At 31.8% G+C, this 13,754-nt stretch overlaps 3 protein-coding genes across 4 annotated transcripts; 2 read left to right on the forward strand and 1 right to left on the reverse strand.

The window, feature by feature from the left end:
* The first annotated feature begins 725 nt into the window (after window positions 1-725).
* On the forward strand, window positions 726-3,521 carry LOC108564309 (pseudouridylate synthase 7 homolog). Of its 2 annotated transcripts, none has more exons than XM_017923309.1 (8): window positions 726-1,383; window positions 1,452-2,137; window positions 2,190-2,397; window positions 2,450-2,536; window positions 2,600-2,632; window positions 2,688-2,877; window positions 2,935-3,086; window positions 3,137-3,521. In XM_017923309.1, the coding sequence occupies exons 1-8, from the start codon at window positions 834-836 to the stop codon at window positions 3,496-3,498; spliced, it is 2,268 nt and encodes a 755-aa protein (XP_017778798.1). In that variant the 5' UTR covers window positions 726-833; the 3' UTR covers window positions 3,499-3,521. The 2 variants fall into 2 exon arrangements, with proteins under 2 accessions (XP_017778798.1, XP_017778800.1); XM_017923311.1 differs by having other exon boundaries at window positions 2,462-2,536.
* LOC108564310 (zinc finger protein 239-like) lies at window positions 3,480-4,665 on the reverse strand. The gene is made up of 4 exons (XM_017923312.1): window positions 4,276-4,665; window positions 4,051-4,220; window positions 3,650-3,815; window positions 3,480-3,577 (listed from the first exon to the last, which is right to left on the reverse strand). The coding sequence occupies exons 1-4, from the start codon at window positions 4,406-4,408 to the stop codon at window positions 3,480-3,482; spliced, it is 567 nt and encodes a 188-aa protein (XP_017778801.1). The 5' UTR covers window positions 4,409-4,665.
* A 3,110-nt stretch (window positions 4,666-7,775) lies between these two features.
* On the forward strand, window positions 7,776-8,786 carry LOC108564305 (basic helix-loop-helix neural transcription factor TAP). The gene has a single exon (XM_017923305.1). It carries the CDS (start codon window positions 7,776-7,778, stop codon window positions 8,784-8,786), a length of 1,011 nt encoding a protein of 336 aa, XP_017778794.1.
* The last annotated feature ends 4,968 nt before the right edge of the window (window positions 8,787-13,754 follow it).

Consider the following 13,754-nt stretch of genomic DNA (forward strand, 5'->3'; position numbering starts at 1 on the left):
AATTTCCCTATTTTCTTTTTAATTCCTCCCGGGTGTGCGGTCACGCGTTTGCTCTCATTTGCTGTGAATGAGAGCAGCGAGCTTCCACGTGGCCGCATGTCCAGGTGCCAAAGGTATATCATCTTCTCTCGAAGATGATAACCAGGTATCAATTCAAGCGCAAAACATAGCCTCTGAATTGATTCAAGACCGTTTCGCATTTTACCTTCACGAGGTTGCACCTGTTTCATACAGAATATGCTACGGATCTCGTTTTGATCCACTTAATTTATCATTCGCTGGTTTATCTATGGGATTAAAATTAAATTATATATTAAAAAATTATCAATTATATACATACCCATACACATGTTTCGCACTGGAAAGAAGCCTCTCGGGTCTCCCGACAGAAGTTTTTGTTCTCAATAACTGTATACCTTATCCATATGTATCTATATTATAGATCATTTGAACAATTCTACGCTCGAATTTTTCATTTCTAGAAAACAACCAAATTATACAAACAAATATGGCGCATCGACAAAGTTGAATGACGATTGCCAAAATTCGCTAAAAAGTTCGGAATTTTGATATTGTGGGGACTATGGTTGTCGGGATTATGGTTGTCGAAATTTTAACACTGTCGGGATTTCGATATAAATCCAATCAATTGTATAGGCAACACAAAATACAAGACATAATTGAGGATAGAAGAACTTTTGACAGAGGGTATAACACACGTGACAACATACACGTAAATATAACCTCAATCTTTCAAGCATTGCAGTAAGCAAGAGCAGCAGTGCCAGTAATAACTAGTAGTAAAAGTAACACATAAGTTTAAGTAAAAAAAAATGAATCGTGGTAATAACTTTAGAGGAAACAGAAGAGGAGGCAGAGGAAGAGGACGTGGTGGTTTTCGTGGTAGAGGTCGTGGAGGTAATAGAGAGAAAGGTGGATTCCAATCTAACTTCCACATACAGCCTGAGAAACTTTGCGAAACAGAAGCTTGCATTACTGAATATATTAGCAGTTGTGAAGGTTTTTCAGGTGTACTTAAGTCATGTTATTCTGATTTCCATGTGAATGAAATTAACTTGAACAAAGAGGTTGGTGTAATTACAAACCAACAGATTCCAGAAGCTTTCAAGCTGAAGAAACTGGAGAAACCACCAACAGAAACTCCTATGGCACAGATAAGTCAGGAGAAATGGGATGCTATTTTGGTTATGCTTGAGTCCAAAGACGAAGTCAAAGTGGAACTTGATGTGACAGAATTTACTAAAGATCAACGAAGTGAAGTGCATCAACAGCTGAAAGATATATTCAGAGAGAAAATAGTAAGCTCAACAGTAGTAGATGGAGAATCCAAAACTATTCAGTTACAGAAATTTTCTAAAAATGGTAAGCTATATAACTTTAACCATATGTTGGAAAGTATGTCATATAATTTTATTTGTTTATTGTTTTAGCAAGTATGAGGAATCAAAGTGTTCAGTGGCCAAAAGAGTGTGGTGAATATGTTCACTTTTTATTAAGTAAAGAGAATTTGGATACAATGGATGCTGTAATGAAATTGGGCAATGTGTTGCACATAAAGAGTTCAGCATTTAATTATGCAGGGGTAAAAGACAGGAGAGCAAAAACCACTCAGTGGCTTAGTTTAAGGAAAGTTGAACCATGGAAGCTTTTATTCAAGACAAAATGTTACAAAAATATGCATGTGGGAAACATAACATTCAAAGATAAACCCCTAAAGCTTGGTCAGCTTTGGGGCAACAGATTCAAAATAGCTTTAAGAAATGTTACTGCTGATGAGACACTTATAAATACAGCTTTAGAATCTCTGAAAGAAAAAGGTTTCATTAACTACTATGGTTTGCAACGTTTTGGAAATGATAAGGAAGTGCCAACTTTTAAGATTGGCATCAAACTCTTGCAGGGAAACTTTAAGGAAGCTGTCAACTTAATTTTGAAGCCTAAGAAATGTGAGAATCCCACTTTAGATATAACACTTGCCAAAATTATTTATGAGGAATCTGGAAATGCGAAAAAAGCTTGTGAAAAATTGAACAGACATACTTCATGCATTGAATCCACATTATTACAAGCACTAGCCAAACATGCATCAACAGATTATGTAACTGCTCTTGAAGCTGTAAGTATTAGTATTTTTTTTACGTTTAAATATTTATAATTATGGTTTATAGGTTCCTAGAAATACAAGACTATTGTACATTCATTCCTATCAAAGTTTGGTTTGGAATGAAGTTGTCTCGAAAAGGATCAAACAGTTTGGTTTACTGCCAATCGTTGGAGATTTAGTGTTAATTGAAGAAGATAATGCTGATCAAATGGAAACTAATTCTACAGTGGAATCTAATTGTAATGAACAAAGTAAAGATAAGGAAGAACTTGGTAAGTAATATTGAAACTACTTCAACACCATAAAAACTAATTTCATTTATAGAAAACAAAACAGATAAATCTGAAAAGGAATCTATGAACACTGAGACTGCCACTGACTTGAATGCTGAAGAAAAGATTAATGAAACTGGTAATGAAACTAAGAATGAAACGTTTTATGCAATAACTTACTTATTACCTTTTATTATTTTAGAGACCATTGTTGCTGAAAACGAAGAGACTGAAGGTAGTATTTTCAATATAATATTTATTTTATTAACTAACTTATAAAATTATTATAGAAATGACTGACAATCCACCAAAGGTGAAAATTTTAACAGAGGACGATTTAAAGAATTATACAATTTTTGATATTGTGCTACCACTGCCAGGGCATAATGTTATTTATCCCAATAATGAAATTAAAAAGATATATGAAGATATTTTAGCTAGGCACGGTTTTAGACTTGAGATGCCCAAACAGAAAGTCAAGTAATAATAATCACACTATTATATTGATTAAGAAATAATACAATTATTATGTTATAGATCATATTCACTAAGTGGCAACTATAGAAAACTAATAGAGTTACCACAAGATTTAGAATGGAAGTGTATAAAGTATAATCAACCAAGAGATCTTTTAATAAGATCTGATTTTGAAGAGATGATTAAAATTAAAGAACCCGAAGATCCTAAAGGTATACAAATATTTTATAATTGATCTATACTAATATTGTTTTTGTTTTAGATGGAAAATTTAATAGTCTTGTAGTTAAATTTAATCTGGTATCTTCGTCTTATGCAACAATGGCATTGAGGGAAATCCTAAAAATTGATACATCGACACAGACTCACATAAAGTTGAATAAATATCACGAGACTCCTAATACAGAGCCCGCGAAAGAAGTCACCAGTAACAGTTTGTTAACTGACAAAGACAAATTTGAAGCTTTTAAGATGGCCGTTTTCGGAGATAACGAGGTCGAGGATGAAGAGAATTCCAGTAAAAGAAAGATCGACGAAGTTGAGACCGTTGTTTTCAAGAAGATGAAGGTCGAGGATGAAAAGAAAAAGGATGAAGGCATCAAGACTCAGGCGTCTTTGGTGTAATGTAACTTTTCATGAGCCTTTAAGTTACACTGAAGTGCAAACTTCTTCTTGCAAACGTCGCATTCGTACTGTTTCTCACCTACAAATAAGTTTCCGATTATTTGATTTTTATTTACATGTTTTTATCTTAAATAATATTGTTTGTTCATACCTGTGTGTATGAAATAATGATTTTTCAAATTGTTTGGTTTGCTGAATCCTCGGTAGCATGTGGGACATCGAAAAGGCCAAGAATTTGTGTGCAAATACATGTGGGATCGGAGATCTCCGGGCGTCGGGAACGATTTTGGGCAGACATCACATTTGTGCGGCTTATTCTGTTATATTATATACTTTAACTGTAATATTATATGTTTACTAGAGATCTCAAACTTACGGCTCTCTTATTTTCTTATAGTATTTTTAAGACTTTGCAAAGTCTCAGATTATTTTAAGCATTTGTTTTATACAAATTTATTACCCGTTGATACTAAGTTTGAGTCTCAATTTATATTATATTTTATAAATTATTAGAACATATTGGAGAAACGAAAGACTTTCATTACTGTTTACCTTTGTATGTGTCATTTTGTGGTAGTAGAGATTCGAGCTGGCTGTAAAACATTTGCCGCAAAGTGGACAAACGTGCGGCTTTAAACCAATATGAATTCTGCGATGGGTGTTTAATGAACTCGACGTAGAGAAGCCCTTTTTACATATATCGCAAATGTGTGGTTTTTCTCCTGAAATTTGTATTCTCTTCGTATGTTTAAAGTATATAAAAAATAAATAATTTACCGGTGTGGGTGCGAATGTGTCTCTTCAGGAGCGACGGCCTATCAAATGCCTTCTTGCAGTAGACGCACTTGAGATCCGGTTTGCGCTGACCGTTTCCGGTCTTCCGGAGAGACAGGTCGAGTGGCGTGTCCATAGGTTTTCATACTGAATTTAAAAATTTGCATATCGCATTTTATATAACGAATATCCATCCCCCACTTGATATCGTTCTGCTTGCAATAAAAGATATAAAAGATTTCTATAGCGCGACGAAAGTCTGCAGGGGGTAGTTCATTGGGGGTATGTCACACAGGTAATAAATCTAATTTCGCCAATAACATCGGCACGATCGATATGTGAAAAAAAACTAATTGCAATTCAACGAAAGTGATATAAAATCAAATATTTAATGTACACGGCTTAGTTTAATTGTGGTTTACGATAAAAAGGCTTTAATTAGTGCAATCATTGTAAATACAAGCAGTGTAAATATATTTTTTTTAAGGAAAAATGTATTCGAAACGATCATTTATCATTTTTATCTATTGTTGAAGAAGCTCTTTCAACTGTCTCTGCAACGCTGTATGATTAATGAAATTCCAATTTCCTTGTACATTTCATGTAAATAAACAGATCATTTTTCGATTTAGCAAAGTAATGTCGCATTGCTTACAACCTGTAAATTGCTAAATTTGTGACATTTATTCTTACATCTTTTACAATTAATAAATATCACAGATCGACCAATAAATTGTTTAATAACGAAAATTAATTGGCTGTAGAATCAACTTTTATTGGTTTATGTTTTATTGCAAGTAATTTTAAATTAGTAATTTCAGTACTAAATATTTATTTTCTTTGTCATTTAATCGTCTTCTAATTCCGTATCTGTTTGCAAAGACAAAATATATTGTGTTACAAAATGATTAAAATTGGCAGTGCGTTTAGAAAATTAATAAGTTTATAAAAAAATATTGACATCAATAATTATTTCATATGCGGTTCTTCAGTTACATCTTGGGATTATTATGAAACTACATTCAAATTTGTATGAGTAGGGTATTTTTTTTAAAATATTTATTGAATCACCCTGTATATGCCATTGCTATATGTATATAGAGTTGCCTAAGTAAATAACGCAATCTTTACATAGGAATTGTAGATCGGTTCCACCATCGATGGAACAACTCTGGTTGCATAATATCATACATGCACCTAGTATTATTGCACGTATGTTTATGTTAGCGGAAATCTTTACAATTTCAGCATTCTATACGAGTCTATATCGCAAACCCGACAACTGAAATCCCGACAATATCAAAATATCGACAAACATAATACCGACTGTATCAGAATCTCCACATTCATAATCCCGACAAACATAATCTCGACTATATCGAAAATTTTTACAATAATATTTTTAAATTATTTCGGAGCGTAGTCACCTTGTTCTACACTTTTATTATTAATAACAATAAATTATTATTAATTAATTTGATTTTGTTGAATTATTCATAATAAACCTTAACATTGTGAAATAATCTCAAATACAATTAGATTATAAAAGTTACTACGCTCCGGAATAATTTAATTTTAATCTCTTAATGTAGATATTTATTAATGAAAATTTCCAAAATTTCCGGATTTTTACTCGTTTAGTGAAACATATTAAAAAATACACATAATATGTTTACACAAGTTTTAAAAATGATGTAGAAGGCGCGCAATCCGGGACTTCTCTTCTCATCGTCACTCGTTATGCGAAACGTCGCTTGTTAAGCGAGGTTCCACTGTATATAATAATTCCACAATTTCTGAAAATTATGAAATTTTATAATTTTTTGATAGAAAGACTTTGTATATTATGTACATTATTATATTATAATTTTGCCAAACAGATATTTCGTTATTTATATTTTTTATGATTAATAATAATAATAACATAAATTTATTCCATACATAAAAAATAATATGTTTTGTAGCCAATTACTGCAACTTTCTGTCTTATTTATAAACAAACATATTTATTATAATATAAAGATGCTCTTGTATATTTCTTTGTGTGATAGGTACAGGTAATAGCGTTATTAAAAATGCATTTGTGAATATTCAATAAAGATTACACAGATTTTCCGATAACGGAGAGCGATTTAGCGCAGGCCCCTTCTCATTCAAGTCTGTGTCCAATATGCATAGCGTATCTGATTCGAACCGACACTATAATATGCCCAATCTTTGGACTACCAGTCGACCATAAAATAATGTCCTATAATCGTTGCTTAATCCCCACGATAACGAATACGAATCTATTCAAGCTCAGTTCTAATCCTTTAATAATAATAATACCAACGAGAAATATAAAATTATTTTTTCAACATATTTAAAAAATAATATAACAATTATTATAAAGTAATATTTTTTTAAAATTTATTTATTTACAGTTTATACATTAACATTTTTCATTCTGTATTTATTCACTACAGCAGTTCTTCGGGTTTCCTGGTATTGAGAGCGAGCTGCTTGTATCCTTTTACTTTTTTAGAAATTCTACCAATTTGATTTAAAATAATATAGTTTTTGTTTCTTCCTTTACTTCAGTTGTATAATTTCACCCGTTTTGTAATTATACAAATGTTTAGCGCATCCGTTAATTTGCATATTTGTTTCAATATTACCGATAATTATTTTATAATTAATAATATAGTTAATCCCAAATGTTGTTGACTTGACTGAACATAAGAAAAACGAGCAAATGAGCGACGTTTCGCCTGTTACATCATTTTTAAAATCCGGAAATTTTGGAACGGATTAAACTCGTTAATCTGTATTCAAAAGTAGATTACGTCTTAAATTACTATTAAAAATGATATCAATTAAAAAAAAACGTATGTTAGATGTGACTTAAGAAGTTGTATTATTTATGATTGTAAATCTAGTAACAAGAATTAATTAGTTAATTTTAGATATAGATTAGTATATTTTAAGAATATGCAAATCGATTAAAGAAATATGGGTGAAATTTTTTAGTATACAAAATTTGAACACTAATAATGATGAATAACTTTATATTATGTTTTGTACGGTTGTTGTTTGTGTGTAGAAATGGTTGAAAGAGTTACGTCTTAAATTGATGCATTGTCTGTGTTTGCGTTGAAGTGTTGTTGCCTGGATAAGTCGCGGTTTATTATTTTAACGTGAACGCAACAGTAAGTAAAATAATATTTGTTCAATTTTATGGTTAGTGTTTTTATCGGTGGCGGTGGTGTTGAAGTGGACGGCCAATAGGGATTGTTGGCTCCCTATTTGGGTGAAGCGGAGGGGCCGGGACCCGGGCCCGGACCCCGGGGTGTGTTCTATATAACCAGCCACCCTTTTACCAAGAGACCAGTTGCAAAAAGCACCTCCACGCACCAAGAACTCCACCACATGAATGCAGTGATCCGAAAAAAAACAAGAAATTTAACACGTAAATTATTTATTTTGTTTGCAATTAATATTCGTGATTTGTGAGGAAAGGAGAAATGGCCCTAGTCCAGCAAACTTACGAGATGTCCTACGACGATAGCTCGGATTCGGGCTTCGAAATGTCTTTTAAATCGGAGACGACGGATTACAGGGATGACCGCAGTGATTACATCGAGTACGACATCGATGGCTACGACAGCAGGAACGTGCTGAACACCCCGCAGAAGCAGCAGTTGTACGAGAAATTCGCAAGTGCCTTTCACAAGAGTGCAAGTGGTGAATTCGAGAGGGACTCGATCCAAGTGACTCCACCGAATTGGAACCAGAATTACCATCATCACGTCGCTAAACCGAGCCACGTTAGTAGGGACTTGTTCAACGGAAAATGTTCGAGCGAAGAAGATTTTTGCAATTCGATCGTGCCGCTGGTAACATCGACGCCCGTCAAGGATGAGAAACCGAAGAGGCGTTACGCCACCGGCAGGAATCGAGTGACTCGAGCGAAAAGTCCGTCGCAGATAATGAAGATCAAGAAGACGAGAAGATTGAAAGCGAACGATCGTGAAAGGAACAGGATGCACATGCTGAACGAAGCTCTGGATAAGCTCAGGTGTGTTCTTCCGGCTTTTCCAGAAGACACGAAGTTAACTAAGATCGAGACGCTGCGCTTTGCTCACAACTATATCTACGCGCTCAGCGAGGCCGCCAACGACGTCGGGAAATATAATTGCCGAAATAGTGATAGTATCCTAGTGCAGGTCGGAAACGTGACTGTTTCCATCAACAAAGACGGCAACAAAATAACGCAGAGTAACAATCAGCAAGAACCTTACAGCAGCAACGCCGTCGTCACCAGCGGCAGCATAACCAACGCCAGTTTCATGCAAGACTACAATACGCCGATGATGATTGAAGAGGGTCTCAAAACGGAAGAGCAATACTACAACACCCAACAACCTCCCCATACCTCCGTCGATTTCTACAACAACGGTTACGATTATTACGGCAACTCCATCAGACCTAACAAGTTGCATTACAATAACAATAGCATGTACGAGTGCCTGTAACATGTAAATTCTGTCGCATTATGCGTGCCTGATTGATGATGTACACCATCACGAGTCTGAATTGAACGAGTCTAGTCGATTATATTTAGTAATATTGAAAACGAGTTTTGCCTTCTCACAACGTGCTTTCGTATATGATATATAAATGTATAGATTATATTTACATCGTGCAGATCTATTTTCTAACAATTGCAATTTATATAAGATTATATATTTTTTATTATGGATTTTGTAAATACGATATGGAATATGAGGAAATAAAGTTATATTTTATGAAAATTAAAATGTCTCGTTATTTTATTACAAAAAAAGAACAATCAATCAATCCTTATTATTTAACCTGAAAAAGAAAGAATGCAAAGAAATATATATGTTTTTCTTTCTTTCAGTAATTCGATATTAAAACAAACAAAAAATCAATCTACACTTTTGTTTATTAATTTTCTTACCCCCGAATTTTAATTTTAAATAAAAAATAAATAATTATACTTAATATAAAATTATGTTATTTCTATAAGTAATAATTGAGTTTGCTGAAACTGAACTGAAATAATGTAAAATTATGTTATTTCTATTAGTAATAATTGAGTTTGCTGAAACTGAACTGAAATTTCGCTCATTTCACCAATATTTTGGATTATAAATTAATTATATATAGAAATTGAACTTGCGAAATTTACTTACGAAAATGGTTTTAATAATATTGATTTAATTATAAAATAAAGTTCAATAATATAAAATTAGTTTTCTCATCTAAAAATTGAAAATATCTTTAATATTGATAATTCAATTGCATTTATGAACAAAACATAATAAAAATATTTAGTGAAACCATAGATTTATATTTATATTAAGAAAATATATAAAAATGTAACGTATTTGTAAAATGTTTATCAATATTTAATAATTTGTATCTCCAGTGTTAATAATAACTTTGTAAAATGTGTTTCAAATTGTGTTTCAAATAATCAACACAATTACTAAATATAATAAATATTGTTATACCTACTCTTATAATTTGCTATTTCACGTACGTATCATTGATAATATAGAAAGTAAGTTCTTTTTTTTTTTAAATGAAATTGGAGACATATGTTTAAAGGGTTGAAATATTGGTTATTGATTTGTATCAATTCGTGAAATTGGACGCAATGGAGTGTCGAAAACGGCCATAAATATTTAATTAATCGGTTTTACTACATCGGATCCCGTTGCTCGTGACCAATCGCATACAAATACACTCAGATCGGCGGAAACAAAAAAAAAAGGCAACCCTTTCCGCAATTCTTTTATTTTCCACGCACAACCAGCGCGATTTTTTTTACACACACACACGTCGAATTTTATTTATTACCAATGACACACCTCTTCCCCAACTTTTCCGCTCAGAATCTCTGCACAAAAACGAACCCCTTTTTTTTTCTCGCTTTTCATGGTTTACCGTATTACTGAACACATTTGTTTCCGTGGGGTAAGATATAAAAAACAACGAAAAAAACGGTACCGGAAATTATTTTTTTTCCAGTCACATCTGGATCTCAATGTTAACTCAATTATTCCGCGATTTGTAATATTTCTTTCTACTTCAAATATGTAATTTTTATAAAAAAAAAGAGTAATAATACAGATTCGTTCTTAAAACTTATAATAATAAATTAGAAATTGCGTAACACGAAAGTTATCTTAGGTATCTTATCACGAAGGATTCGCGCTCTCATTAAGAACTGCGATTGCGTGGAGATTTGTTAATTACACTCGGTGATGCAAGATGTAGTGAGTTTTTTTGTAGGAGAGGCAATAAACTAATATTGATCAATTGTTGCGAAGCTGGTGGTGTTCAGAGTCGATTTGACTGATTGATGATGAACGAAGGCTGCTTGTGTAATTTAATTAAACCAGTTGCTATCTATGGTATTTGCTTAGGTGACAGGTAGCTGTAATAATATTATTATTATTAAAACGAAGCAATAATCTATCGTTTGTATTTTTTTATTCTTCCAATATTTATTCACGTGGCTTTGGACAAGCGGAGAGGTAGTCCCATGCGTATGCACAATAACAGCATGTTTAATAAATCCCATTATTTATATAATTTGAATCAACTATTTACAAATCACTTGTACGTTTCACTTGTCACCAGATAAGATAGATGATAAAATAGGAACAAAAAAAAAATGTGCGTGTGTTTCGTGGGTGTACGAAAATGGAAGCCATTTTCTATCAGGCATATTATTAGTCCATTCATTTACCTCTCCTCATCTGCGATTTCCAACAAAATACGTATATTTTTAGTTGTCCAAAAACATTTATTGTCTGCGTTACAAAAGTAACATTTCCAATTTCAAAAAATCAATTAGTTTTGACACGTATTTAATTAAAAGTAACTCTAGAGGTAAGCAATTCAAAGATACAATAACCAACAAGAATATACAAATGTGAACATATTCAATAACAAAATCAAATAAAAAATGTTAATTACAAGATTATTATGAACTTTTTGTATACAAATTTACATGAAACGATGATTTTTTTTATTATTGAAATGCTGTGTAAGGCTTTAAGCTACTTCCTTTGAGATCCAGATCCAAGAACTAAACATGAATCTAATTTTTCTACATTTTATGAACATGTATCATAAACATTTTGAAAAATTCATTATTCCTTGTTTATTATAATGCAATTAAAGAAACAAAAATATCAAATATTACCTCAAGAGTAATAGAAATATAAAACCACAAGGAAAACTCACTAATAATATACTAAATTATACAAAAGAAATGATCTAAAATTATATTATTTGCAATACGTGCATGTATTTTAACTATTTTATCGTTTGAAGAAAAAAAGTAATTATGTAATACTAATACTAATTATCCTACACTAATTCTAAAACTTAATATTTATAACATTTGAAGTTTAAAATATTGACAATTTAGTTCGTTTTTACAAAAAAAATCATTTTCAAATCAATTATATTCGCAATATTATTATATTTAATTTCAAAACTATTTCAAGAATGTGAAATACTTGTTATTTGTTAACTATCTTTTTTTATAATTTTCTAATGCATACATGTAAATCTTCACTTGAGTAATTGAATTAAGATTTAATTTTTAGGCGAAAGAATCTATTCAACATAAAATGATGCATTATTTAGGTAAATTAGGCATTTAGGCGAATTGAATCATTCGATATTTTATAAGTAAACATAGAATTTTCGTTGGAAATTGATAAATAATTGATAAATAAATCATTGTTCAGATAATTTTCATAAAAACTCGTATTTTCATGAATTTTCAACTAATGTTTTTAAATAATGTTAGAAAATAGATCAATTTAAATGATTTTCAACTTTTCTACAAAACTTTATTATTTTAATATATATATTTAAAACAAACTTAAGAAATTGTACTTACATGATTATATTTTAGTTTTCTTAACATTTCTTAAAGAAATTCATTGAATCCAATAACTAAGGGATTAATATCTGAACCTTGACTTATTTTTTTATTACTAATACTTAACTACTAAAGTTGAGATCAAAACTATTAGCGTACTTAGAAACTCAAAACTTTAAGACAAAAACATCTTCCAAAAAAATCTTCGTCACAATTACATTTGGATAAAATTGGACAAATCGATTAAGAAAATAACATGACATAGTTAATATAGATTAAGTAATATAGATTTTGTTTATTTAAAAAAAGATGCACGAATCAATGTCAAGTTTGATTTGAACATCTTGAATTATACTTAAGTCATAATTAATTCTTATATTGTCAATGGTTACAGCAGTGGTTCCCAAATGATCGAGAACTTAACATTCTAACGATATTCTATAATGTGATCAAGGATACGAGAATGTTGGGAATCTCAGGTCTACAGTATTTAGATCGATTATTTTAAATTTTTTATTTAAAAATATAAGAACAATGGAGCGTAGATTGTAGAATGAGAGTGGCTCGCTATAAAGTAAATATAAAGGAAGAAAAAAAAGTTGGGGCACTCAATTTGATGGATAGCGAACGAGGAACATTTAGCTAGACAATAGGTGGTAGTTTGTGTAGCGGTGCATTGTAAACAGTAAAGAGCTTATAAATAATAAAAGTTTAGTAAATGCGCGCATCCACCCCTCGCAGGCATCAGAGAAATGTCCGGGGGTTGCCCTCCGGCGAAAGCTGTGATAATCCCTCGTATGGGGTGGATTAAATCCATTGTCCCGCCACTAACTGCATAACATACATAACCAAATATCTGTAAGAAATGCCCCGGAGACTCAACCTAACGATCGACGTCATCGTTCCTGAGCTTTTCACCCTCTCGCAATAACAACAAAAAAAAGAAAACTTTATCGGCAATGAATTTCGTATATTGTTTTTGTAGGCCAGTTGGTCAAGCGCGCGCGATCGATCCCTTCTCAGAACGCGTATTAATTATAGCTGCTTCTCTGTTTACATCGTGCGCTTTGTTGATGTTCATTTCTAATTATGATTAAATGGGTTCTATGCCCAGCGATGCGGACGAGCTACAAAAACAAATATTCAGAATGGATTTTGAATGGGTAAAAATCTGCGCCAGATTAACAGGTGCGCGTTGAAACCGTTCCAACCCCACGTGAACTGCCTGCACCAACCCCCTTTTTCCTCATTGACTCTGGCCCACTACAGAAATATAACATTTTTTCAAGTAGAACCTTTACCTTTCACTCACCGTCAATGCATTCACATAGAATAAAACTGTACTTTTCTATTCAATATATAAACATGTAAAAAAATTAAGTTATCCAACTTAATTACGTAAAAAGTATAATAATTTATTAGTTTATAAAGTTATACAAAAAAAAAATAAATAAATGTAACATTTTCAAAAGTATTTTTTTATAATATTCTCAATGTTTGCTTCTAGTTTTCTGTTGAAAAATAAAAAGTTCAAACACACGCGCGCACACACACATCTATATATATATAA

The sequence above is a fragment of the Nicrophorus vespilloides genome, unplaced genomic scaffold, assembly GCF_001412225.1.
Source record: "Nicrophorus vespilloides isolate i.1.1-1 unplaced genomic scaffold, Nicve_v1.0, whole genome shotgun sequence".
Taxonomy (NCBI): domain Eukaryota; kingdom Metazoa; phylum Arthropoda; class Insecta; order Coleoptera; family Silphidae; genus Nicrophorus; species Nicrophorus vespilloides.

Excerpts from the sequence above, each read along its gene's own strand:
- LOC108564309 (XM_017923309.1), top strand. The coding sequence starts at position 834 with ATGAATCGTGGTAATAACTTTAGAGGAAACAGAAGAGGAGGCAGAGGA. Across the intron at positions 2,633-2,687 it reads TGAAAACGAAGAGACTGAAG|AAATGACTGACAATCCACCA; the intron begins GTAGTATTTTCA and ends AAATTATTATAG. Across the intron at positions 3,087-3,136 it reads AGAACCCGAAGATCCTAAAG|ATGGAAAATTTAATAGTCTT; the intron begins GTATACAAATAT and ends TTTTTGTTTTAG.
- LOC108564310 (XM_017923312.1), bottom strand. The coding sequence starts at position 4,408 with ATGGACACGCCACTCGACCTGTCTCTCCGGAAGACCGGAAACGGTCAG. Across the intron at positions 3,816-4,050 it reads ACAAAATGACACATACAAAG|AATAAGCCGCACAAATGTGA; the intron begins GTAAACAGTAAT and ends ATAATATAACAG. Across the intron at positions 3,578-3,649 it reads TCATTATTTCATACACACAG|GTGAGAAACAGTACGAATGC; the intron begins GTATGAACAAAC and ends ACTTATTTGTAG.
- LOC108564305 (XM_017923305.1), top strand. The coding sequence starts at position 7,776 with ATGGCCCTAGTCCAGCAAACTTACGAGATGTCCTACGACGATAGCTCG.